General features: G+C 44.2%; 1 protein-coding gene across 3 annotated transcripts in view; it reads left to right on the top strand.

Annotated features, from left to right (window-relative positions):
• USP4 (ubiquitin specific peptidase 4) overlaps positions 1-27,315 on the top strand; it is a 47,850-nt gene that overhangs the window by 16,108 nt on the left and 4,427 nt on the right. The window contains exons 7-19 of one of the 3 annotated variants that reach the window (XM_076007690.1): positions 4,147-4,287; positions 5,086-5,203; positions 7,960-8,133; positions 11,126-11,257; positions 12,813-13,037; positions 14,110-14,193; positions 14,726-14,820; positions 18,379-18,570; positions 19,632-19,720; positions 24,172-24,399; positions 26,264-26,334; positions 26,599-26,717; positions 27,034-27,183. In XM_076007690.1, coding sequence (XP_075863805.1) covers positions 4,147-4,287; positions 5,086-5,203; positions 7,960-8,133; positions 11,126-11,257; positions 12,813-13,037; positions 14,110-14,193; positions 14,726-14,820; positions 18,379-18,570; positions 19,632-19,720; positions 24,172-24,399; positions 26,264-26,334; positions 26,599-26,717; positions 27,034-27,183 — 1,818 coding nt within the window. Of the gene's footprint in view, positions 1-4,146; positions 4,288-5,085; positions 5,204-7,959; positions 8,134-11,098; positions 11,258-12,812; positions 13,038-14,109; positions 14,194-14,725; positions 14,821-18,378; positions 18,571-19,631; positions 19,721-24,171; positions 24,400-26,263; positions 26,335-26,598; positions 26,718-27,033; positions 27,184-27,315 lie in introns of all 3 variants that reach the window. The other 2 variants (XM_012771261.3, XM_012771262.3) reach the window with 2 other exon arrangements.

The following is a 27,315-nucleotide window of genomic DNA, read 5'->3' as shown; positions in this document are numbered from 1 at the left end:
GAAAAAGTACTGCTAGATCCAGAGGCATGCAGTAAAATCTTTAAGGTGTGAGGAAGAGTACACAACTAGTGAAGTGCTGTCTGGATCAGAAAACAAGGACCTCATGACTTCAGAGTAAGCAAAAATTTCTTACACAAGACACAGCAGCACCAACTATAGAGGAGGAAGTGGATAGAGTTTTAAATTAAGAATGTTGGCCGGTCACGGTGGCTTATGCCTGTAATCCTAGCACTCTGGGAGGCTGAGGCCGGAAGATCGCTGTCAAGGTCAGGAGTTTGAGACCAGCCTGAGCAAGAGTGAGACCATGTCTCTACTAAAAATAGAAAGAAATTAATTGGACAACTAAAAATATATAGAAAAAATTAGCCGGGCATGGTGACACATGCCTGTAGTCCCAGCTACTCGGGAGGCTGAGGCAGAAGGATTGCTTGAGCCCGGGAGTTTGAGGTTTCTGTGAGCTAGGCTGACGCTACAGCACTCTAGCCCGGGCAACACAGTGAGACTCTGTCTCAAAAGAAAAAAAAAAAGAATGTCTATTCATCAAAGAGTAAAAAGGCAAGCCACAGAGTAGAAAATATTTGCAATACATATGTCTCATAAATTACTTATATCCAGAATCTCCAAGAAACCCCTACTAGTTAATAAAAAAAGTCAGACAAGCCCACTAAAAAAGAGGCAAAATGTAGAATGATATGCATATTCTGCAACTCAGTGATCCCACTCCTAGGCATATAACCAACAGAAATGCATCCCATGTTCACTGAAAGGCCTGTTCAAGGATGTTTGTGATAGCGCTGCTTGTCATAATTGCAAACTTTGAAGCTAACCCAGATGCCCGCCAACAGTAGAATGAATAGGTAAATTGCAGTATATATACATAGTAGAATTCTGTGTATCAGTTGACAGCAACATCAAGTCTCAGAAACAGTGTTGAATAAGAGAAGGTGGACACAAAGCAGGGCATACTATATGATTCTGTTGACATAAAGCTTAATAACAGGCAAAATTAACATCTGGGGTTCAAGGATAATGGTGACTTTTGGCAAGAATTGTGACTGAAGGAAGCATGAGAAAGACACCTGGGGGCCTGGTACTGTCACTTGGTTGGGTACCAGTTACATAGATGTATTCACTTGGTGCACATTTCTTGATTTTTGCACACATGAGTTAGGTACTTGATTATATGATACTTTTGTTTGTTTCAGACAGTCTCACTCTGTTACCCAGGCTAGAGTGCCATGGCGTCAGCCTAGCTCACAACAACCTCAAAGTCCTGGGCTCAGGCAATCCTGCCCCAGCCTTTGGAGTAGCTAGGACTACCGGTGCTTGCCACCACACCTGGCTAATTTTTTGTTTCTATTTTTAGTTGCTCAGCTTATTTTTTCTATTTTTAGTAGAGACGGGGTCTTGCTGTTGCTCAGGCTGGTCTCAAACTACTGAGCTTAAGCGATCCTCTTGCCTTGGTCTTCGGGAGTGCTGAGGATTTATAGGCGTGAGCCACTTGGCCTGGCTGGTACTTGTCTATATAATACTTCAATAAAAGGTTTGAAAATAGGCTGGGCGAAGTGACTCATGCCTGTATTCCCAGCACTTTGGGAGGAAGCAGAGGTGGGAGGATCACTTCAGTCTGGGAGTTCAATACCAGTCTGGGAGTTCAATACCAGTCTGGGCAACACAGTGAAACCTCGTACCTACAAAAAAGAAAAAAGTTTAATAAAATAATCAAGGTTCAAAAAAGCAGCCAATATTCATAACAATTGAGAGGTAAATTCTGGGTAATCCCAACGTGGAATACAGGTGAGGGGATGGGCAGTAATAAAGAGCAGAGAAAGATGAGAATGTCCTGAACTGCTTCTCTTGTGGGACAGGAAAGATAAATATAAGTTTAAGTAATTTATTGGGGAAAATAAAAATAGCTAAAGCTCCTAATAAATTAATGAAACAACTAGTGGAAATATAAAACTAGAATTTATAACTTTGAAACACGTGGTTTCAGTTGGGAAAGGTTTGGCGGCAGGTAACAAAAACCTAAAAATCAATGTGTTAAAATATGGAGACATATCTTTCTCAAACAATTTCTGAGGTAGGCAGTTAGTGCCAGCTGCATTGCATTATTTGAAACCTAGCTGCTTTGTCTTTCCTGTTGTTCTACTGTGTGTGACTTCTAAGGTGGCCACCTTCTGGTCCAGGGTGACTTCTAGAGCTGCAGTAATTAGACTTGCATTCCAGTAGCTGGGGGAGGGAAGAGAGAAGGAGGACATACCCCTTCCTTTTAAAGATATTTCTCAGAAATTATATGTCAATTCTCCCTTTTCATCTCTCTGGCCAATCATACGATGATATCTGGCTTCCAGGGAGGCTGGGAAGTACCTTCTAGCAAGACTGCATGGTGTCCAGCCAAAAATTGGGATTTTTTTAAACTAAAAAAGAAGGGAAGAAGTGCTATCAGGGGACAACTAGCAAACCACCTGCAATAGGAAATTTAATGGAAGGCAAGAAAGAAAGGGGGGGAAAACTACTAAAAAGTACAGTAATTAGAAAACTTGAAATAAGGAGACTGAATTAAGTTCAATTAATTCTAATAACAATATTAGAATCACAGTAGGTGAGTTAAACTCACTGACCAAAAAACAAACTTGGCCAGGTATGGTGGCTCATTCTTATAATTCCAGCACTTTGGGAGGCTGAGGCGGGAGGATCGCTTTCTTTCAACCAGAAATGTCTCTTTTAAAAATTGATGGGTCTTGGATATGTATAATAGTTTGTATGGATTTTTGCCCTTTTAAGTTCAAGGCAATAGAATAAATTACCAGTGAATATAGTTATAGAATAGGAGAGTGTCAGGCTATGTATCTTGATTTTCTGTACCTTAAAATTTGAACTGTCCTATAATACCTGTCTTCAGTCTCTAGATGACAAGTCTGCCATTGCATATCATACCAGTCTTGGAAAGCATACTTTCCTACCTGCGTAGGAGGCTGGGAAATGATGTTAGACATTATGTTGGACAGGCCTGAAATGCATGCTTAAGTCTCCTGTGTGGAGGAAGAGAGTGGCCTAGACTCTGATGAGTCTCACTTAATGCAGTTGCCTGAGTTCTTGGACTCCTTTGTAGTGTGAGGATGAGGCTGTGTGAAGCAAATTCTCTTCAGGATTACAGGTGGTGCATTTCCCCATGGGAAGGTGAGGGGTTGGGGAATCCTCTTTCCCTCTCCCTCACTGCGACCAAAGTGTGGAGGAGAACTTGGTTCCTGATGCTCACTTAGGCCTCTGGATAATTTCTTGATGTCTGCCCACTGCTGGTGTGGGTATAGGATCATACCTTATCTTTGCTGCCATGTTTCACTTTCTTCTCACAGGGAAGCCTGATTGAGACCAGATCCCATGAGGCTGGGTAGAGTGCTGGGACAGCACATCTTCTCAATCATTTTCTGTATTCTAAAAATAAGCCAGTATTCTAGAAGGGAAATCACAGGTCTACATATTTGAAACACTTTCTTCTATGTGTTCTTATGTAGAGTCTAGTACATTAATAAAATTAATAGCAGTTTTAAGATTTGGAGCAATTAGGCCTTGAATTAATTAACCAATCAGAAATTAGGAATAAATCTAAAATAAGAGTCTGTGAAGAATATCGAAACATGAGTTTGAAACAGAGAGGTTGCTCATATTTGGCAAATTGAAGAAACAAAAGTAATTCCCCTTGAATGGCATAATTAAACCAAATTGCCATTTTCCTGTTCTAGTGTCTTTATAGCCAACTGTTTAACTTGTGTCAAGCATTTTTCAAGAAAGCCATCTCTTATTGCCATTTTTTCTATGCCATTCACTGGAAACTCTTAAAATTCAGGGATGCTTATGATTTGTAAATCAAACCAGGATGCCCTAAAGATCAACCTGGTGGTTTATCACACTAAAGAGTCAGTATATGACCATGTGGACTAATGAGACAGGAAGACCAATTAGTTTCTTTATTCTTTCTTAAATAAAATTTATCTTGAAATAGCATGAAAACAGGTTTTCTGCAATTTATTTTGAGTAACTGAATATGGAGAATGTTTATTTCTTGAGAAGAGACCTAAGGCATTAAATAGGGCTTGCTCTTTGCAAAAAGTCAGTGGCATTGTTTTTGCTTCTCTCTCCCAGATCAAGCACTGTGCCTAGCAGAAATTTTACTACCTCTCCAAAATCATCAGCAAGTCCCTATTCCTCAGTGTCTGCCTCTCCCATTGCAAATGGTGGTAGCACTAACACCTCTGGGATGCACAGTTCCGGTGTCAGCAGGGGGTAAGAGCAGGCCCTTTCACTTTGCTTCCCTTCCCTCTGAGTCCTTTCCCAGGCTGTACCTGGAGAGCTCATCTGCTGCTATACTAAACATAGTGGAGTTAGAGTTCCCCATGGGAACGTGCTGCATGTGGTTTCTCGCTCCATTTCATACCCATGGTAAAGTGTGCTTCCTGTTTCTGACCTGCGCTGCTTGTCCTCCTGCGAGCTGGTATTTTACCCACAGCTTAACTCACTGGTGGTCTTGGGGGGGGGTGTCACTGCATTTGTTTGTGAAGGGATGGGCTGGCCATATGACAGAATAGCTGTGAGGGGACAGTTCTCAGCTGTAGATGGCCATGATCATTCTCCATGTGTTTCAAGAGCACCTGCCACATGGCATAGACAAGGTGGAAGAAGAAAGTGAGGCAAGAGTGTGCGTGACCACTCAGCCCCAGTCAAGGCTGGATGTGGCCTGATGGGCAGTGGCAGATATAAGCTCTTGATCTCAGTAACTAAAATGTTCTTCCCTAAAGTCACCTGGCAGTCTTCTGGAGGGATATAAAATAGCATTTGGCAGAGCCTAAGAGAGAAAAATTCAAATAGCATTTCTTTCCTTAAGGGTGTTGCTTACCAGCTGTTAGCACGTCAAGTCAATGGTGGGATCAGGTCTGGAGGGCTGGAGAAGGGAGTAGAGAGAACTTATATCATGGGGTTACTACCAGACATGAGTTCTAGAGGCCCCAGAGGAACCCCAAAAGGCATTCTGAGGATATGTATGTAGTAGTTCCTTTTATTGTTGATGTGGGTTGTGTTTTCCAGTGGATCTGGCTTCTGTGCTTCGTATAATTGTCAGGAGCCCCCATCGTCTCACATACATCCTGGACTCTGCGGACTTGGAAACTTGGGGAACACCTGTTTCATGAACTCTGCTTTGCAGGTACAGGGGAAAGTGCCATCCAAATAACACTGTCTTGAGGCTTGGGTGGGAGAGGCCTGCAAAGGTGCTGGGTGGATCCTCTCCCAGGGGTTTCCCACCTACCCCTTCCATTCCTTCTCCCCTCCCCTCCCCTCCCCTCCCCTCCCCTCCCCTCCCCTCCCCTCCCCTCCCCTCCCCTCCCCTCCTCTCCCCTTTCTTTTCTTATTTCAGCATATTATGGGGGTACAAATGTTAAGGTTGTGTATAATGCCCTTGCCCCCCCTCTTTCTTTCTTTTTTTTTTGAGACAGAGTCTCACTCTGTTGCCCCACCCATGTAGAGTGCTGTGGCATTAGCCTGGCTCACAGCAACCTCAAACTCCTGGGCTCAAGTGATCCTCCTCCCTCAGCCTCCTGAGTAGCTGGGACTACAGGCATGCGCCACCATGCCTGGCTAATTTTTTCTATATATTTTTAGCTGTCTAATTAACTTCTTTCTATTTTTGGTAGAGATGGGGTCTTGCTCTTGCTCAGATGGTCCTGAACTTCTGAGCTCTAAGGATCTGCCCGCCTTGGCCTCCCAGAGTGCTAGGATTACAGGCGTGAGCCATCGCGCCTGGTCTAGCATCCTTAGTCTGTTCAATTTCTACTCCTTGTTAGTGCTTCGGTGATGTCTTTACTGGTACAGAATAGCTTAAGTGTTTGTGGCCCCAAAATGTCTTCTAAATCAGTTTTATGTTTGGTTTTATAGTAAAAACATTTTGAATTTTGTTTACAACTGGGGTATGATCTACATAGAAAATACTGAAATACTTGCCTGGATGGTCTCTGATGGGTTGGGAGGAACTAAGAGTAGCTGATGCCGAGTTAAATTATGTCTTGCTGAAGGCTGACTTTTCACCAAAAATATCTGTCTTACCTCATGCCGCTTACTGGAGAAAATTCTAAAATCCTCCCTTTGAAAACTCATTTATTCATTCATCAAATATCATACGTTATTCATTCATCAGATATATTATGTGACACCACTGTGATGGACATGGGCTACAAGTAGTTAGAGTCCAACTTCAAAATTAGGAAGGCACAGTTCTCAAGACTGCTCTCACTTCTGAAACCAGCTATAAATGTGGAGTTCTCAAGACTACCCTCAGTTTTGATAATTTGATAATCATATCCAAATTCCCATGGAGAAGAAGGAGAGACAACTCCTCAAATCATTTTTCAAGGCAGCATACTCTGATACCAAAATCTGATAAGGAGTTTTAAAAGAAAGAAAGAAAAAAAAAATGACTGTCTTCCTTTGTTCCTTCTCCACTCCCACTGCTTCACTTGAACAGAAAAAAAAAAAGACTGTCATATCTTATGACCATAGACATACACAACCTGAGTAAAATATTAGCAAATCAGATTCAGTGATAATAAAAGTGATAACATATAACTGTGAAGTTGTGGCAAGAGAATTAGATTGGGCCGTGCGTGGCGGCTAATGCCTGTAATCCTAGTACTCTGGGAGGCTGAGGCGGGCGGATTGCTCAATGTCAAGAGTTCGAAAGCAGCCTGAGTGAGACCCTGTCTCTACTAAAAATAGAAAGAAATTAATTGACCAACTGAAAATATATATACAAAAAATTAGCCGGGCATGGTGGCACGTGCCTGTAGTCCCAGCTACTCGGGAGGCTGAGGCAGCAGAATTGCATGAGCCCAGGAGATTGAGGTTGCTATGAGCTAGGTTGATGCCACGGCACTCACTCTAGCCTGGGCAACAAAGTGAGACTCTGTCTCAAAAAAAAAAAAAAAAAAGAATTAGATTGGTTTAGCACATGAAAAATTAATCAGTGTCATTTAACATAGTAACAAAATAAGTAGAAAACTATTTGATTATCTCAATAGAAATACAGAAAAATTATTTGATAAGATGCAGCACTCAAATTCAGTTTTCAATTTGAATGGTTAAAATTAATATACACTTGTATAGTGGTATTATTTAGTAGCTTCTGTACTATGTAATTTTTGATTCCCTCCCCTCAATGTTTTGGCTCTATAGTAAGACATTTTGCCTTCAGCTTATTTATATTTTGTCTTCTCATGAAACTGGAATTTCCCAGTCCCTTCCATTCAGAAAAAATTATCTTAAAAATTATTACCTTTCATTGAATAAAAAATTATTCAGCTTTTGCCCTCAGGTAATGGAGACGAAGTCTTAGGAAGTACACGTGAGATCCTTTCAGAATTTGTCCCTATGAGGTTCGCTGCAAGGTGTCATCAGCTTGGTGTCCTCTTTTTTTTTTTTTGAGACAGAGTCTCACTTTGTTGCCCAGGCTAGAGTGAGTGCCGTGGCATCAGCCTAGCTCACAGCAACCTCAATCTCCTGGACTCAAGCAATCCTCCTGCCTCAGCCTCCCAAGTAGCTGGGACTACAGGCATGTGCCACCATGCCTGGCTAATTTTTTTTTCTATATATATTAGTTGGCCAATTGATTTATTTCTATTTATAGTAGAGACAGGGTCTTGCCCTTGCTCAGACTGGTTTCAAACTCCTGACCTCGAGCAATCCTCCTGCCTTGGCCTCCCAGAATGCTAGGATTACAGGCGTGAGCCACCGCACCAGGCCAGCTTGGTGTCCTTGAATCCATGCCTTACTGTTGTTAGCCTTCAGAAAATCTGCTGATTGCCTCATTTTGTTGGGATTGACCCTCAGTGGCCCTTTAGAACTTGGTTTATGTTATAAATCTGTGTACTCCTTAGAAGGGGTGAATGCTCTGATCATGTTCTGTTTCAGTGCCTGAGCAACACTGCACCACTGACCGACTACTTTCTCAAAGATGAGTATGAAGCTGAAATCAACAGAGACAACCCTCTGGGAATGAAGGGGGAGATTGCAGAGGCCTACGCAGAGCTCATAAAGCAGATGTGGTCTGGAAGAGATGCTCATGTGGCACCTCGCATGTTCAAAGTAGGTTGAGATACATACAGGTTGACTATTCCTTATCTGAAATGCTTGGGACCGGAAGTGTTTTGGATTTCGGATTTTTTCAGATTTTGGTGTATTTGTGTTATACTCACTGGTTCAGCATCCCTAATCCAAAATATCCCAAATCCAAAGTGCTCCACTGATTGAGTATTTCCTTTGAGTGTATCATCTCAGTGCTCAAAAAGTTTTGGATTTTGGAGTTCAGATTTTCAGATTAGGGATACTCACCTATACTTCCTTTTTCCTAAATGGGGAGAATGGTTTAATGTTATGAGGAGGCATTCCTTTACTTGCATTTTGGGATTAAGATGGGGTTTGAGACTAAAAGCACCACATTGTCAAAAACTTTTTTCTGTCATGCAGTTTAGCACAAACATACACTTATCTTTTATTTTTATTTTTTAAATTATTTAAAAAATTTTATATATATTTTATTTTATTTTTCTTAATTCTATTCTATTTTATTTGCTTTTTCGCCAGTACAACTCTGCAGCGTACACTTGTCTTTTTTTTAACACACGCACACACTCGCACACACACCAGCCCCCAGGATTTCTTTGTGTTGCCCAGGCTAGAGTTCAGTGGCACTATCATAGCTTGCTACAGCCTCACAGGCCTAGGCTAAATTGATCTTACTGCCTCAGCCTTCCAAGTAGCTGGGACTACAAGCATGCACCACCATGCCTGGCTAATTTTTTTTCCTTTAGAAATAAGGTCTCGTTGTATTTATTGCCTAGGCTGGTCTTGAACTCCAGTGATGTTCCCACCTCGGCCTCCCAAATTGCTGGGGTTGCAGGCGTTAGCTAGGGCACCCGGCCCGTTGTTGTTATTGTTGTTGTTGTTTTTGAGACAGAGTCTTATTTCTCTTACCGGAGCTAGAGTGCCGTGGCATCAGCCTAGCTCACAGTAACCTCAATCTCCTGGGCTCAAGTGACCCTCCTGCCTCAGCCTCCCAAGTAGCTAGGACTACAGGCATGCACCACCATGCCCGGCTAATTTTTTTCTATATATTTTTAGTTGGCCAATTAATTTGTTTCTATTTATAGTAGAGACAGAGTGTTGCTCTTCATCAGCCTGGTTTTGTACTCCTGACCTTGAGCGATCCACCCACCTCGGTCTCCCAGAGTGCTAGGATTACAGGCCTGGCCCCCATTGTTGTTGTTGTTGTTGTTGTTGTTTTTTGGGAGACAGAATCTTAATCTGTTGCCTGGGCGAGAGTGCTGTGGCATCAGCCTAGCTCACAGCAACCTCAATCTTCTGGGCTCAAGTGATCCTCTTGACTCAGCCTCTCGAGTAGCTGGGACTACAGGCATGTGCCACCACGCCTGGCTAATTTTTTCTATATGTCTTTTAGTTGTCCTGCTCATTTCTTTCTATTTTTATTTTTTTGAGACAGAGTTTCACTCTGTTGCCTGGGGTAGAGTGCCGTGGCATCAGCCTAGCTCACAGCAACCTCAAACTCCTGGGCTCAGGCAATCCTACTGTCTCAGCCTCCTGAGTAGCTAGGACTACAGGCATGCACCACAGTGCCCAGCTAACTTTTTGTATATATATTTTTAGTTGGTCAATTAATTTCTTTCTGTTTATAGTAGAGATGGCGTCTTGCTAAGGCTGGTTTCGAACTCCTGACTTTGAACAATCCGCCCTCCTCAGCTTCTCAGAGTGCTAGTCTTTCTATTTTTAGTAGAGATGGGATCTCTTGCTCAGGCTGGTCTTGAACTCCTGACCTTGAGGGATCCTCCCACCTTGGCCTTCCAGAGTGCTAGGATTACAGGCATGAGCCACCAAGTCTGGCCCCCTTGTTGTCTTAAATGTTCTCAGGGTCCACTTCTGGGCTGTAATGCCCCAGAAGTCATTTGTAAGCTTGTTAGTCAGAATGCTGTATTCTGTGGTGGCAGTATTTAAATGGTCATTGTCCTAAGCTAGACTACAAAAATTCGGTTTATGCTGGGCTTGGTGGCTCATACCTGTACTCCTAGCATTCTGGGAGGCCAAGTCAGGAGGATTGCTTGAGCTCAGGAGTTTGAGACCAGCCTGAGCAAGCACGAGACTCTATACTGAAAATAGAAATAGCTGGATGTGGTGGCGCATGCCTGTATCCCAGCTACTCAGGAGGCTGAGGCAGGAGAATCGCTTGAGCCCTGGAATTTGAGGTTGCTGCAAGCTAGGCTAATGCCACTGCACTTTACCTGGGGTGACAGAATGAGACTGTGTCTCAGAAAAAAAAGTCAGTTCAACTTTCAGTATCTTCTGCAGGCTACTCCCATGTTTTCTGAGCCTGGACCACCCTACATCCCTGTTTGAGTTGGTCTCACTAAGTCAGGAACTAGGCTGACCATTCTTAGGAAGGTGATGTGAAGGGCAGTTCTCATTGGGGTTCCTCAGCCAGGAAGATTTGGGAGGTTATGTGTGGGTAAACTACAGTGGGCACTTGGAGCAGCTTGGGCATTCCATTCCCCTAAATGATTTTTCCTGCTGAGGGGGAGGTGCTTTGTTTCCATATGCTGAAATCTGAGAAATCTTGTTTAGCCTGCACCACTGGGGTTTGAGGAGCCTCTATCAAGCATGTGATAAGAAAGATGTGTGTATTTGTGATTCAGAGAGGAGTCAAAGATTCTGAACCAGAGAAGAACATTGTAGAAGGATTCATGTCAGTTATTTGGGTGTGGCTACTCAAGGTGCTACCCTTCCTCCCTAGCAGTTAGGTCCATGGCCTAGGTTCCTGGTCCTTCGTTGTCCTGCCTCTCTTGTGTGAGCCAGCCTTCTCCCTGGTGGGAACCACTGGCCTCCTGTAGGCTTCTCAAGAGTTAATCAGGTTCCTCTGCTAGGTGGTATTCTCTCTTACTGCCTAGCTGACTCTGCAGTGCTATTTTTGATGACAATGTCCTATTTGATTTCACTGGTTCCTTATATATTGTGCCTTCCGATGCTGTTGCTTTTGTTGTAGACCCAAGTGGGACGTTTTGCTCCTCAGTTTTCTGGCTACCAGCAACAAGATTCTCAGGAGCTGTTAGCCTTTCTTCTAGATGGATTGCATGAAGATCTGAACCGAGTAAAGAAGAAGCCCTACCTGGAGCTGAAGGATGCCAATGGGCGGCCAGATGCGGTATGATATTGAAGATGTCTGAACAATAATATTACAAAGAAGCTGCCTCCTAGTGAGAGTGTAGGAAAATCCTTTTGGTTTTTGAGTATTGGTACCAGGGCCCTGGTTACCTCTCACTGTTGCTAGTGATGGGGCTGTGGTCTCTGGTGGAGAAACACATTCCAGGTCAGAAAGGGTCTAACTCTCTTGTAACTCCTGACATTCCCTCTTGAACTTTTTCAAATTAGAGTCAGCTTATTGAGTATTTCATTGGTGAACTAGAGATTAGGACACTCTGAAAATTAAAGTGCGGGTCCTTAGGATTATTACTACTCTCCATTAAAATCCATCCATGATTATTAAAATAATTTGTTTTGTTTTGTTTTTGAGAGAGAGAGTCTTACTCTGTTGCCCCAGCTAGAGTACTGTGGCGTCAGCCTAGCTCACAGCAACCTCAAACTCCTGGGCTTAGGCAATCCTTCTGCCTCAGCCTCCCGAGTAGTTGGGACTACAGGCATGCACCACCATGCCCAGCTAATTTTTTCTTTATATTTTTAGTTGGCCAATTAATTTCTTTCTATTTTTGGTAGAGATGGGGTCTCACTCTTGCTCAGGCTGGTTTTGTACTCCTGACCTTGAGTGATCCGCCCGCTTCAGCCTCCCAGAGTGCTAGGATTACAGGTATGAGCCACCACGCCCGGCCACAATTTGTTATTAATATTTTTAGGGCGGCCGGGCGCTGTGGCTCACGCCTGTAATCCTAGCTCTTGGGAGGCCGAGGCGGGCGGATTGCTCAAGGTCAGGAGTTCAAAACCAGCCTGAGCAAGAGCGAGACCCCGTCTCTACTATAAATAGAAAGAAATTAATTGGCCAACTGATATATATATAAAAAATTAGCCGGGCATAGTGGCGCATGCCTGTAGTCCCAGCTACCCGGGAGGCTGAGGCAGAAGGATCACTCGAGCCCAGGAGTTTGAGGTTGCTGTGAGCTAGGCTGACGCCACGGCACTCACTCTAGCCTGGGCAACAAAGTGAGACTCTGTCTCAAAAAAAAAAAAAATATATTTTTAGGGCATTCTTTTTTTGCCTTGATTTTCTGATCTGTGAAAGAGGAATTTAATATTTCAGCTACTCTATCACATTAGGATGATCAGTATGAATGCTTTAAAGTAGCATTTAGATCTTAAAGGAAATACCATGATTTAGTTGAACTTTAGTGTAGCTTAAAGCCTTACTTTGGATCATTAGAAACACCATGGGAAGATTTACTTGGCCCTGGTCAGGTCTGTGTGCCTATAGTGCTTTCAGGGCTTCTGTTTTCCATCAGATGACACACAGACCTGTTATTTCCTATAGATCACATGTTGACACTGAATTTAAAAGTGTGGGGTTGGGTGCAGAAGTGGCATGTGGTATGAGCATGATAGGCTGAGTTCTGGCCCTTACTGGCCTGGACCAAGCTCTTGTCTATACAGACTACCTCCTGGTCTATTTCAGGGTTTGCTGGGAATCATTGTGTATATAGGGGGAAAGGACTGAGAAATGTTGAGAATGTACTGTCTATCCCTTCTTCCAGGTGGTGGCAAAGGAAGCCTGGGAGAATCATAGGTTGAGAAATGATTCTGTGATTGTGGACACTTTTCACGGCCTCTTCAAATCTACTTTGGTTTGCCCAGAATGTGCTAAGGTTTCTGTGACGTTTGACCCATTTTGCTATCTTACTCTCCCACTGCCCATGAAGAAAGATCGAGTTATGGAGGTCTTCCTGGTTCCTTCTGATCCTCACTGCAGACCTACGCAGGTAACAGAATGCACACCTCCTGGCACCCCTCACTGTGGGTAGTCTCCAGACCCTGATGGGATTACTCCCATCTGCTGCATTTGAAACTTATTGGCTCCCTCTGTGTCCCCTTGGCACTTCCCTGAATGGGTTCCCTTGCCCTCTATCACACCTTTGTGTAATCCCGTATCATTCAAGGCGTATTGTGAAGGTCTCTGGGCTTTTGATCACTTTTTTTCCCATGCTCCATTCACACAAATAAAGTAACTTGGTTGACCTGTTAAGTGGTTCTTGAATCTGAATGTTGAAGAACTAGAAGCAGGGTATTCTTCTTAGTCAGGTCCATCCTTAAATCAGGTAGGAGAGGTGAGGTGCTGTGGCTCATGCCTGTAACCCCAGTGCTTTGGGAAGCTGAGGGGGGAGGATTGCTTGAGGCCAGGAGTTTCATACCAGCCTGAGCAACATAGCCAGACCCCATCTCTAAAAAAAAATTAGCCTGGCGTGGTGGTGCACGCCTATAGTCCTAGCTATTCAGGAGGCTGAGGCTGGAGTATTGCTTGAGCTCAGAAGTTTGAGGTTACAGTGAGCTGTGATCACATGCCATCCTGGGCAACAGATTGAGACTCTGTCTCTTTAAAAAAAAATCAGCTAGAAGAGCCCGAGCATAAGAGGTCAGATAGCATGTGTGAAAAGCAGGTCTTAGTGTCCAGCCCTGCTGATGGCTTACCGTGTGATTGTATTGCTTAGTCTTCTGACTTTAGTTTCTTTATCTGATATGTAGGACCAGATGGCAGTTTGTATAATTTTAACAATTCTTTAAAGGAAGTAGCAAACTACTCCAAAAAGTTAAGAATAAAATATAACAATATTAGGGAGGGAAAGGGATGGCCTACTCTCATGCCTGAATGTTGAGGCAGGTGCTAACACAGACGACCTGGTTGTTTGCTCTGCCGATGATTCATCTGGGCCTTGACCTCACCAGATACTGTTTTTGGAAGGGCACCTCTTCCCCTGGTGATGGCTGCTCTTCCCAGCTCAACTCCCACTGTTTCACCTAAGACTACCTTTCACCTTAATCATCTCTCCCTTGCAGTACCGTGTGACTGTGCCGCTGATGGGGGCTGTGTCTGACCTCTGCGAGGCTCTCTCCAGGCTGTCTGGCATTGCTGCAGAAAACGTAAGGCAGGGTGATCAGTGCAACTCACTATTAGGGGTACTGCCTAGTCCTTTCAGCCTTGAAACCACTTTTTGGGGTAGTTGTTATTGGCCAGCACAAATGTGATTATTTGTTATGTCTGGATACTTCACAGCTCTTGGCTGTTACTCACTGTGCACACTATGGCCAAGACTGTCCTTTTTAGCTCCAGGAAACACGGTCTTTCTTCCATCCTGTTTACAGTAGTCATGGTTGGTCAGAGGGCCAAGAGTAGGGCTCTGCTCTCAGCACTGTGTGCTGAGTGTGGTGTTGAGCCTTTGGGCCCTGGATTACCGCACAGGCTTCTAGACAACTACTAGTGTCTGGTCAGCACTCCTCACCCTTCTTGCCACTCGAGGGTAGGTGTGGCCCCAAGCTCTGGGGCTGGTTGTGTGGGGGTTTCTCTAGAGGCCACACTTGAGTAGGGTATTTTTCTTTCCATTTGTTTCTGGGTTTTAAGCAGTAAGGGCACTCTTAGCCATCCTGTGATCTTTCTGTTACTGTTGATTCATAGATGGTGGTCACAGATGTGTATAATCACCGGTTCCACAAAATTTTCCAAATGGATGAAGGTTTAAACCACATCATGCCTCGGGATGACATTTTCGTGTGAGTACAACAGTTTCTGCTGCAGGATCTGCAGAAACATTTTAGGGATGCTCCAGAGCAGAAGTGCTGACAGTGCTCATGTGGAATTGCTTGCTGGGTGTATAGGGAATTGTGCGCAGCTTTCAGTGCTGAGCATTTACTGGCTTTGCAGAGCTAGACATTCTGATAACTCTCCTCAGCATGGACACCACCTTGTCATAGTTTGCCTATGAAGGGGCCCATTCAGTGGTCCTTCAGATGGTCCTGCTACCAGAGATGCCTTTCTCAAGAAGAGTCATAGCTGCATGAGGGTCATGGGAAGGTAGGAGAAGGGGTGTGGTGCAGCAAGATCTCGTTGTTCTCTGCCAGAGGCTATGGCTCCTCAGATAAGTGCCATGATACTACCATCTTCAGCTCAGAAATGACAGTGATTTAAATAGCCATTTTGAGGTCAAACATTCTGCGAGCTCTGAGACTCATTTTTTTCTATATCGGTATAGCACAGAGGTCTTCTCGGCCCTCCCACATGCTGCTTCATGGCTGGTCTGTGTCATTGTATGTGTCCTCTCAAGTGGAGTCTGGTGGGACATAAACTTGTCTGCAGCTCCCAGACAGCCACTTGCTTAGGCAATACCGAGCACTCCCAAGCTGTTCCTCCCTCTTTACCTCTCCCTCAGAAACATGCTTCTGCTGAGAAGGGTTTTTAGGATTTTGTTTTGGTTTTTACTTTTGGCTAAGGAATGTACTACACAAAAGAGATATCTCCTTCCCTTTACATTTTAGGTCCTATAACTTCTAGATCACTCTAAAAGGAATGGTTTCTGGTCATGCCCAAGATCTACTTCTGTGCAGCTTGGCGTGATAGCTCACGCCTGTAATCCTAGCACTCTGGGAGGCCAAGGCAGGAGGATCACTCAAGGTCAGGAGTTAAAGACCAGCTTGAGCAAGAGTGAGACCCTATGTCTACTAAAAATAGAAAGAAATTAGCTGGACAACTAAAAATATGTAGAAAAAATTAGCTGGACATGGTGGTGTATGCCTATAGTCCCAACTACTTGGGAGGCTGAGGCAGGAGGATTGCTTGAGCCCAGGAGTTTGAGGTTGCTGTAAGCGAGGCTGACACCATGGCACTCTAGGCTGGGCAACATAGCAAGACTCTGTCTCAAAAAAAAAAAATCTACTTCTGTTCACACTTGCGAAGAGACTCTGATAGCTCACACTTCAACGAAGGCTAGGACATGGAAAAGTCAGCTTTCATAGCTGTTCCTCTTTTTTTATTTTTTGAGACAGAATCTCACTCTGTCACCCAGGCTGGAGTGCAGTGGTGACATCATAGGTCACTGTGGCCTGGAAATCCTGGCCTTAAGCAATTCTTAAGTATCCGGGACTACAGGCATGTGGTACCACACCCTGCTAATTTCATAGCCGTTTATAATCCTAAATTATACCTTAACATGATCTCCCTCAATTTTGTAAACTAGTGTTTGCACATACCTGGGCTGAATGGACCTGGGGCATCACTCTGTGGGGAAATTGGTAGACCACTACCAAAAAGAATTTTCAGAGGTTTTAAGGGCCAACCAGTGGGAAAACAGCTTCTTTTTTAAGTTTTGTTTTTTTAAGATACAGGGTCTTGCTCTAATGCCCAAGTTGGAGTACGATGGCATGATCATAGCTCACTGCAGCCTCAAACTCCTGGCCTCAAGTGATCCTCCTGCCTTGATCTCCCAAAGTACCACAAATTCTTTTTTTTTTTTTTTTTTTTTTTTTTGAGACAGAGTCTCGCTTTGTTGCCCAGGCTAGAGTGAGTGCCGAGGCGTCAGCCTCGCTCACAGCAACCTCAAACTCCTGAGCTCAAGGGATCCTCCTGCCTCAGCCTCCCGAGTAGCTGGGACTACATGTACCACCATGCCCGGCTAGTTTTTTCTATATATATTAGTTGGCCAATTAATTTCTTTCTATTTATAGTAGAGACAGGGTCTTGCTCTTGCTCAGGCTGGTCTCGGACTCCTGACCTCGAGCAATCCTCCCACCTTGGCCTCCCAGAGTGCTAGGATTACAGGCGTGAGCCACCGCGCCTGGCCCACAAATTCTTTTTTTTTGAGGCAGAGTTTTACCCTGTCATTCTGGGTAGAGTGGCTTCATCATAGCTAACAGCAACCTCAAACTCCTGGGCTCAAGCAATCCTCTTTCCTTAGCCTCCCCAGTATCTGGGACTATAGGTGCATGCCACCACACCTGGGTAATTTTTCTATTTTTTGTAGAGACAGGGTCTTGCTCTTGGTCAGGCTGGTCTTGAACTCCGGAGCTCAAGCAGTCGTCTTGCCTCGGCCTCCTGGAGTGCTAGGATTGCAGGCATGAGCCACTGTACCTGTGGACCCCACAAATTCTTTTAAACATGAATTGATAGTTGTCTTATGAAAGCAATAGTAGCATCTGTTAATAATATTTTTCCAGTTGTTGTACACCGTGCTACTAAGTTATGTAATTCTCACCATACCTTGTAAGGTAGGTAGTCCCTGAGTAAACAAACTCAGAAGTTAGGATGCTTATTCTAGATCTGGCAGCCAGAAAATGGCAATGGTGGACCAGGACCCTGGGCCAGTCTCAATCTAAGGCCTGGTCTTAATCATCATGCTGCACTACAGTGCCCTTATCTTAGAGCACACCTTGGACCTTTTTGTGAGTTATTCTTAGAAATTCTTTCTGTGTACACGGTTGTCAGGACTATTTGCCAGGTATTTGGGGAGGAGTCTGTGTGTGTGTGTGTGTGTGTGTTTGTGTGTGTGTGTGTGTTTGTGTGTGTGTGTTTATAGTTTCAAAAATTGAATCAGTAAGTTTGTGTCTCCCCCTATAGGAAGAGGGAATGACTACAGTCGGTTGCCAGCAATTTTGGTAACATCTGTTCCAGGATAAAACATCTATAAATCTCCTCAATCCCATGTATTCACTAAGTAAGACATATTTTTCAAAATCATTGATTTGTATTTAGCAGTTTCTTTGGTTATCTCTGATTTTTAAAAAATTAGTTATTCTTTTACTTCAATGTTTTTAGCAAACATGACAATTAGTTTTATAAAGTTGCTTCCTTGTTTAAAAAAAAAGTATCTTTGGTTAATATTTCAGGTATACATCCTTTTACAATATTTGGTTTTATTAAAGGCAGTGCACTGAGAATGCATTTTTGAATGTTGAGCTCCTTGGTGACAAAGATGAACTTGGTTGCCGGCCCCCTCTCCCATGTGCCTTTCTGTCCAGAGGAGTGGTGGTCTGGATGGTGGCCATCATCTGTGTTGAGTCCCAGTTGAAGGACCACAAAGTTTGAGGCTTTGGTTGGGTAAGGAGCCTCATGGTTAGCCCTAAGGCTCGGTTTGTGTAGGTTCGTGTTGTGCTAATAATCCTTCTTGTGATTCCTGACTCAGCCTCCAAAATCATGGTGGAACTGGTTTATCCACCTTTTCTACTAAAGTATGCTTTGTCTCAGTAACCATAGTCTTGGCCACCACGTAGCTGCAGCTCAGATCCCCATTGCTAACAGGAACCTGCTGCTAAAGGTACCCTTTTGTGTGATTGACACAGGTACGAGGTCTGCAGTACTTCCATGGATGGCTCAGAATGTGTCACACTTCCAGTCTACTTCAGGGAGAGGAAGTCAAGGGCATCGAGCACTTCTTCTGGGGCAGTGTTATATGGGCAGCCACTGCTGGTTTCTGTCCCCAAGCACAAGCTAACCCTCGAGTCTTTGTACCAGACTGTTTGTGATCGTATCAGGTTGGTGTCAGGAATGGGATTTGGTTGTTACCTCAATTCAAGATAAGCAGAATAATAATAGTCATAACCCTTGCAGAGTGGCTGTATTGATCCCATGTGCTCACCTCTGGAAGAAATGCAGTTGCACTGCCTTCCATGGAAGGGCTGGAATAGATGGGGTGTATGGCATATCTTAGGCACCATGACCCTGGGTGCTCAAGCCTCTGGTCCTTGGAATCATGGTCCATGGAATCAGTCTCCTTTGTAAGGGAAGCTAGTGCTTTGATGGCATTTTGTATTTAGTATTATTTTTTTTTTTTTTTTTTTTTTTTTTTTTTTTTTTTTGAGACAGAGTCTCGCTTTGTTGCCCAGGCTAGAGTGAGTGCCGTGGCGTCAGCCTAGCTCACAGCAACCTCAAACTCCTGGGCTCAAGTGATCCTTCTGCCTCAGCCTCCCGGGTAGCTGGGACTACAGGCATGCGCCACCATGCCCGGCTAATTTTTTATATATATATCAGTTGGCCAATTAATTTCTTTGTATTTATAGTAGAGACGGGGTCTCGCTCTTGCTCAGGCTGGTTTTGAACTCCTGACCTTGAGCAATCCGCCCGCCTCGGCCTCCCAAGAGCTAGGATTACAGGCGTGAGCCACAGCGCCCGGCCAGTATTTAGTATTATTTTTATTATTTAGTATTATTATTTTATTATTATTTAGTATTATTTTGTATTTTGTATTTGTAATAGTATTTCTGAAGTACTTCACTATTGTTTTGTAACTGTTAATTGTGATTACTAGAAATATTTTTAAAATGATGATGCCACGTGACATTCATGGAGGACTTGAAACAGACTTTCAGAGTCTTCATTGGCTTGATAGATTAGACATCTGATCTCGAGTTCTTTTCCATCATTTCTTCAATTATTGAGCCATTACATGATTTTAAAGCTCTTTTATTTACATAAATTGCTTTGTGAATAGCTGAATATGTAAATTATGAACTATTACTAGTTGTATAGTGGAGAAAATAGGTAAATGTTACAACTAACAATTTATTTTTTCCTTTTTCTCTTTCTTATTTTTAAGCCGCTATATAAAACAGCCCTTGCCTGATGAGTCTGGCAGCTCACCTTTGGAGCCAGGGGCCTGCAACGGTTCCAGGGGTAGCTGTGAAGGTGAGCATGCCACACTGGGGCTGTGGGGCTGTGACTGACCAGATCCCTCCTGATTTCCATCATCTTCTGAAGGTGTTATACATGTGGGAGGGGGAGACTCTGAGTCTGAATGGGGGATCTGCCTATATCAGCAGAATTAGGAGGCAGGTCTGCATCTCTCTGCTCTGCCAGTCCCTGTTGTCCAGCTTTATACCTCATGGAATCTTCTTAGATACCTGGCAATGTAGGCTGTGTTTCACCTCAGGCACATAGAGGGATTGAGTCACTTGTCCCAGTCATGAGGCAGAGTCCAAAATTTGAATTCTGATCTGTTGGAATTGCAAAGTAGATGCTTACCTAGCCTGTGACTGCGTCCATGATCTGAACTCTTTGGGCAGAGCTATTGTTATCTTGGCCCTTACACACCATTTTGGTGTGGAGCTGCTACGCCTGGTTGATAAGCTTTCAGTCCCTCAGATGTCTTAGCTAACCAATCAGAGGGTACTTCTCCCTCCCTCCTTCACCTCCTTTTCTCCCTCCTCTCTCTTCCTTCCTTTTCCCTTCTTTCCTTTTCCCCTTCCTTCTTCTCTCCCTCCTACCTACCCACAAGTGGTGGCTGCCTCTAGAAGGGAAGGATGGAAGTCATAGCCTGAAAAGCAGTAGTCTAGGCTTATTGCAAGAAACCTAGAGCCCTCACTATCCTCCTGTGGCCAAGTGCTGACAAGTTCATCCCTAACCAGGGAGCCATGTCTGATCTTCATTGTGGTTGTCACTCTTTTTGGGACTTAGGTGACTCAGTGGCTTTATTCCTATAAAAATCAGAAATGTCCTCCAATCTAGTGCCATAAAATTTCAGTTACAAGTCCAAATTCCCAGATTTCTCCAAGATACCCAATCCTGCGAAGTGAGAATTGGCTTTAAAAATGACTATAAGGTTCCATATTCCAAGTTATTTTTGGTATTTCAGGGTTTGGTGAGTTTTATTATATTCAGATTTTTTTCTTGCCAAGAATGCTGTGTTCTAGTACCAGGGATAAAAAGGAGTATATTTTGTGCATAGTTCCTGTAAGCAGAGGTGTCAGAGTGGTAATAGTAGTCTCTGAGCAGAGCCTGTGTGACCTGTGGTGCTCTGGAAGCTACTGCACGGTGATTCCTGATTCAAGGTGTGGGTGGACTTGAAAAAATCACTTCTTCCTTCTGAAGCTTGGTTTACCCATCTGTAAAATGACACCTGTTCCACAGAGTCTAGATAACAATTTAACGAGACTATGTAGTTAAAGTACCTGACACATAATAGGTGCTTCAACAGTAACAACAGCTTGTGAATATTTGCTGTTATAGCCGGCCCTGCTTCTAAGACATTCCATCTGTCAGTTTCTGTTCAGGAAGAATGTTTGTCGTCTTTTGAACCCTACAAGTGAGTGTTGGTGCATAGACTTCGGACCCTGTTTAACCACTAAGTATTTGTAGCCTCTACTACCATGGCTTCTTTTTTTTTTTTTTTGAGACAGAGTCTCACTTTGTTGCCCAGGCTAGAGTGAGTGCTGTGGCATCAGCCTCGCTAACAGCAACCTCAATCTCCTGAGCTCCTGTGATCCTACTGCCTCAGCCTCCCGAGTAGCTGGGACTACAGGCATGCACCACCATGCCTGGCTAATTTTTTGTATATATATTTTTAGTTGGTCAATTAATTTCTTTATATTTTTAGTAGAGACTGGGTCTCGCTTAGGCTGGTTTCGAACTCCTGACCTTGAGCGATCCACCCGCCTTGGCCTCCCAGAGTGCTAGGATTACAGGCGTGAGCCACCGTGCCCGGCCTGGCTTCTTTTTTTTGAGAGAGAGTCTCACTCTATTGCCCCAGCTAGAGTGCCATGGCGTCAGCCTAGCTCACAGCAACCTCAAACTCCTGGGCTTAAGTGATCCTCCTACCTCAACCTCCCAAGTAGCTGGGACTACAGGCATGTGCCACCATGTCTGGCTAATTTTTTCTATATATTTTTAGTTAGCCAATTAATTTCTTTCTACTTTTAGTAGAGACAGGGTCTCGCTCTTGCTCAGGCTGGTTTCAAACTCCTAACCCTGAGCTATCTGCCCACCTTGGCCTCCCTGAGTGGTAGGATTACAGGCGTGAGCCACTGCACCCGGCCTTGCCAGGGCTTCTTGTTAGGCCTGTTGCTGTTGACTTCAGGCTCACTGCTGATTCTGAGTGACTTTGGGTAGCTGCTTTCAGTGAACATTGCCTTTTTTTTTAATCATCCTATAATATATACTTCATGGCATTTAGTTGTGACTACATTGGCAGGATGTTCCTGAGGTTGTGTAGCTAACTGGCTGCCAGTGGTGTGCCCAGGAACTAAATTCTTACAGTGTCAGGGTGTTTCCCTGAGTGAGGTTGGGGCAGTTTTTGATTCTGTCCATCTCTGAGAGGCAACAGGCAGGACAGGGTTCTCCTTGCCAGTGTAGGAGTGGGACAGGCTTACCTGTGCATAAAGGAGCGATGCCATTGCCTAGGAGTTAAGTTGGGAAAGGAACCTCCATTAGAGATGGGGTTTTCAGGGTTTTTTTTTTCTTTGAGACAGAGTCTCGCTTTGTTGCCCAGGCTAGTGTGAGTGCAGTGGCGTCAGCCTAGCTCACAGCAACCTCAAACTCTTGGGCTCGAGCGATCCTTCTGTCTCAGCCTCCCGAGTAGCTGGGACTACAGGCATGCGCCACCATGCCCGGCTAATTTTTTATATATATATCAGTTGGCCAATTAGTTTCTTTCTATTTATAGTAGAGACGGGGTCTCGCTCTTGCTCAGGCTGGTTTTGAACTCCTGACCTTGAGCAATCCGCCCGCCTCGGCCTCCCAGAGAGCTAGGATTACAGGCGTGAGCCACCGCGCCCGGCGGTTTTCAGGGTTTTTAAATAGCACATCTTCCTTTCCTCAGTTTCTGTTTTTACTGATTTCCTCCAGTTTATAAACTTTTTTTTTTTTTTTTTTTTTGAGACAGAGTCTCACTTTGTTGCCCAGGCTAGAGTGAGTGCCGTGGCGTCAGCCTGGCTCACAGCAACCTCAATCTCCGGGGCTCAGCGATGCTACTGCCTCAGCCTCCCGAGTAGCTGGGACTACAGGCATGCACCACCATGCCCGGCTAATTTTTTGTATATATATTTTTAGTTCGTCAATTAATTTATTTCTATTTTTGGTAGAGACGGGGTCTCACTCAGGCTGGTTTCGAACTCCAGACCTTGAGCAATCCGCCTGCCTCGGCCTCCCAAAGTGCTAGGATTACAGGCGTGAGCCACCACGCCCGGCCTAGTTTATAAACTTTTTATTTTAAATCTGCTCTCCCCTGTTACATTTGCATTACCTTTTGGAGTGGTCCCCACCTTGGCTGAAATACTTTATCTGATACTTTAACTTTCCCCTACACTATGAGCTCTCCTCATGGAGCCCTGGGACACAGCATGGTATCTGTATCTAAGAGACATTCAGTAAATACTAGGTAAAGGAGTATTCAGCACATATTTTTTCTGGAGGAACTGAATACTTTTACTGAATATTTGTGTTCATTATAATATTTCAAATTTGACTTTTTTCTTTTTACATATTAGGTGGTTTATTTTATTGGGTGTCATTGCCAATATTACAGAACACATTCTTACATTTAGGAAACTTCCCTGAGACACATGCCTAAAAGGCCTGTGAGGGATAGGACTGGGCCCAAAATTGATTTTTAAATTACATTTATTACCAAACTGTCTTCTGGAATGTTGAGTATGTGTCTCATTTTAGTCCCTTTTTCTCTGTGACCTAATGATGAAGTCAAAAGAGTGATACCATGTTGTGTGAAGTCCAGTAAACTACCAAGTGGTGAGGAGCCCAGATTGAAGACTGGCGGAATAGTTGAGTCACACTGTGCCTTTGGCTGACTCATTTAAGCTCTCTGAGCCTGCACTTCCTCATCAAGGAATAGCAGTGTTCACCTTGCCTCTTTCAAGGGTATGGTGAGGGTCACACATGAATTCAGTCAAGTGCCTTGTAAATGCAAGGGATGGATTAAGTTTTACATACACAGAATCTAGAAGGAAATGTCACAGTTAGGTTTTTTTTTTGTTTTTTTTTTGGTTTGTTTTTTGAGACAGTGTCACTCTATTGCCCCAGCTAGTGGTGTCATCATAGCTCACTGCAACCTCCAACTCCTGGGCTCAAGTGATCCTCCTGCCTTAGCCTCCTGAGTAGCTGGGACTACAGGCACATGCCACTATGCCTGGCTAACTTTTTGTATTTTTAGTAGAGATGGTGTCTTGTTCTTGGTTAGGCTGTTCTTAAACTCCTGAGCTCAAGTGATCCTCCTGCGTCAGCCTCCCAGAGTGCTAGAATTATAGGCGTGAGCCCCAACACCCAGCACACAATTAGGTATTAAATAAAAATTTTAACATTGAAGTGGTGGCACATTACATACATACTGTTTTTCATTTGTGTGCCAGGAGAAGATGAGGAAGAAATGGAGCATCAGGAAGAAGGTAAAGAGCAGCTTTCAGAAGCAGAAGGAAGTGGGGAAGATGAGCCAGGAAGTGACCCCAGTGAGACCACCCAAAAAAAGGTCAAAGGCCAACCCTGCCCCAAAAGGCTTTTTACCTTCAGTCTTGTGAACTCATATGGTACAGCTGACATAAATTCTCTTGGAACTGATGGAAAACTACTTAAACTCAACTGTAAGTATTTTTTCTGACCTTTCAAACTGGACTTTAGGGACTTAGGATCCATTTGAAAATCGTGCAGTTGACATTTACCTACATTGGGCTTTACTGTCTTTGTGTGGGTCCAGAGCAGACACTTGTATGATCCTTGGCTTGAAGCCACCTAAAGATTATTTCAGACACTACACTCTCCCACCCACTTTCAGACTTTTCTTCTTAGTGCTTGATTACCTCAAAGGAAAGTAGATCTCTCGCCACTTAATCCACTCTGTAGAACTTTGCTGTGGGTCAGTAACACTTCCTGTGGCCACCTTTGGTAGCAGCATTTCCCCAAACTTGTTCACTTATAAGAATAAATGCAAATGCATATTTCTTTTGTTCTATAATAATACTCATCAAATATGACCCATCCAGAAGATGGTCATAGATTTTGTGGACTGTCATGTGGAGCCTGTAATGGGCACTGCTGTACAGAAAGGAAGAGGCATCCACAGGGGTGTGGTGTGCCCTGTGTGTGAGAATCACGAATGGCCAGTCAGGATGCCTGTACAGGGCAGGGTGGGGGCACTACAGAAGCATCTTTGTGTCTTTCAGCTCCCTTCATTGAGGAGAACCTACCTAAGTTAACTAGCTGCCTTTGTGTTTGTTTTTTTGTTGTTGTTATTGTTGTCATACCTCATTTTTTCTTTCTTTTCTCTTTCTCTTTCTCTCTTTCAAGACAGGGTTTCACTCTGTCAATCAGCCTGGAGTAGAGGGGTGATCATAGCTCACTGCAGCCTTGAACTGGGGCTCAAGTGATCCTCCTGCCTCAGCCTCCTGAGTAGCTGGGACTATAATCTTGTGCCACCACGCATGGCTAATTTTTCTCTTCTTTTCGTAAAGATGGGAGTCATCTCACCATGTTGCTCAAGCTGGTCTCAAATGCTTGGCTTCAAAGGATTCTCCTGCCTTGGCCTCCCAAGGCAGATTGGTGGCTCATTCCTGTAATCCTAGCACTCTGGGAGGCCAAGGCGGGTGGATTGCTCGAGGTCAGGAGTTCGAAACCAGCCTGAGCAAGACCCCGTCTCTACTAAAAATAGAGAGAAATTAATTGACTGACTAAAATATATATATACAAAAAATTAGCCGGGCATGGTGGCGCATGCCTGTAGTCCCAGCTACTCGGGAGGCTGAGGCAGGAGGATCGCTTGAGCCCAGGAGTTTGAGGTTGCTGTGAGCTAGGCTGACGCCACAGCACTCACTCTAGGCTGGGCAACAAAGTGAGACTCTGTCTCAAAAAAAAAAAAAAAGCTTGAGACATATTTGGATTCTCTCTCTCTCTCCCCATAGCTCTGTCCTGTGCAGCTTCCTCTCTAGTACAATGTCTTGCAAATTCTAATCACCTTCTCAGTCTCCAGTCTTTGACTCTTGAACTCAGTTTTCCCCTCTTTCCTCTCTATGCTGTGGCATGGAAACTGCCTCCAGGCAGTAAGCTGAGGCAATATAGGGGTTGCTGTTTTTGTTTTCTTCTCTCAGGGATCTCCCTCCTGCTCTAATGTCTGAAAATAATTGTTTTATCTATTTTGTCAGCGTTTTTTTTTGTGGTTTAAGATAGGAGGGTAAATCTGGACCCTGTTACTCTATCTTGACCTGTGACCTTTCACAATTAGTTAGTGCCTGTGGACATTATCTGTAGGACTGAGGAAATCTTTGCCAAAGGCTTTTTGGGGATGGGTTCAGAAGAGCTGGCCCAAGGCAGAGCATTGCTCTTGGCAATGGCTGGTGATGGGTGAGCAGGTGTTGATGATGCAGCCTGATGTGGTCATACTCACTCCTGTCACTTGGGGAGCTGCTCCTGTTGCCATTCCATTATGAATGACACTTTGGTCCTCCTCCTCAGCTCGATCCACACTGGCCATCGATTGGGACAGTGAGACCCGGAGCCTTTATTATGATGAGCAAGAATCTGAGGTGGGTCACTCATCGTTCCTGGTCAGTGGGGTCTGCTGGTTTCTATTCTGGATTTGTATTAGGATCACTTTCACCAGTTGGACAGCAATGTAACAAGTTATGTTAAGACTTGACAATGAAAAGTTCTTCAAGATTTTGTCAACTTATGTTCAGAGGCTATAGAAAATATACTGTATTCCAAGCAGGAGAGCTTCTGTAGCCCTTTGTGTCTTGGTCCAGTAAGATCTGTCTGTCCAGCATAACTCAATGCTTTGTTTCTCACAGACATACGAGAAGCACGTGAGCATGTTGCAGCCTCAGAAGAAGAAGAAGACCGCAGTGGCCCTGAGAGACTGCATTGAGCTCTTCACTACCATGGAGACGCTTGGCGAACATGACCCTTGGTACGCAGCTCTCCACTCTGGGTAGAGGCACCATGCCCCCAGGACTCTGAGATCTGCTAGAGCCATCTGTGCACACAAAAACCCTTTTTATGTGGACATGTCATTTTTTTCACATGGCCAACCCTATGACATAGTTCTCTGTGTGAGTTATGTTTCTCAGACTAAGAAAGCCATCACCCTGTTCTCAAAGGCAGGCCCCTGCCCTGAAGCAGTAGTATTGAGTGCTTCCCGAAAGGATGGCAGGTGTTGTAGGACTGAGTGTCAAGGTGGCATTGGCTGTCTGCCTCCTCTGCTAAGTGGAGGTTTCTCTTTTCAGGTACTGTCCCACCTGTAAGAAGCATCAGCAGGCCACAAAGAAGTTTGACCTGTGGTCGTTGCCCAAGATCCTGGTGGTCCACCTCAAACGTTTCTCCTACAACAGATATTGGAGGGATAAACTCGACACAGTTGTGGAATTCCCAGTCAGGTGGGTTCCTGTGACTGCAGTATTAGGAAAATTGAAACACAGGCAGGAAATCTGGGCACTGATTGGCTGAGCATTTTGCCATGAAAAACTTTTCCAAATTAGGATGTGTATCAGCTCGGGGCTGTCAGCTCT

Source organism: Microcebus murinus, chromosome 1 (assembly GCF_040939455.1).
Source record: "Microcebus murinus isolate Inina chromosome 1, M.murinus_Inina_mat1.0, whole genome shotgun sequence".
Taxonomy (NCBI): domain Eukaryota; kingdom Metazoa; phylum Chordata; class Mammalia; order Primates; family Cheirogaleidae; genus Microcebus; species Microcebus murinus.
The sequence above is the reverse complement of the archived record's forward strand: the minus strand, read 5'-3'. Positions and strand labels throughout refer to the sequence as shown.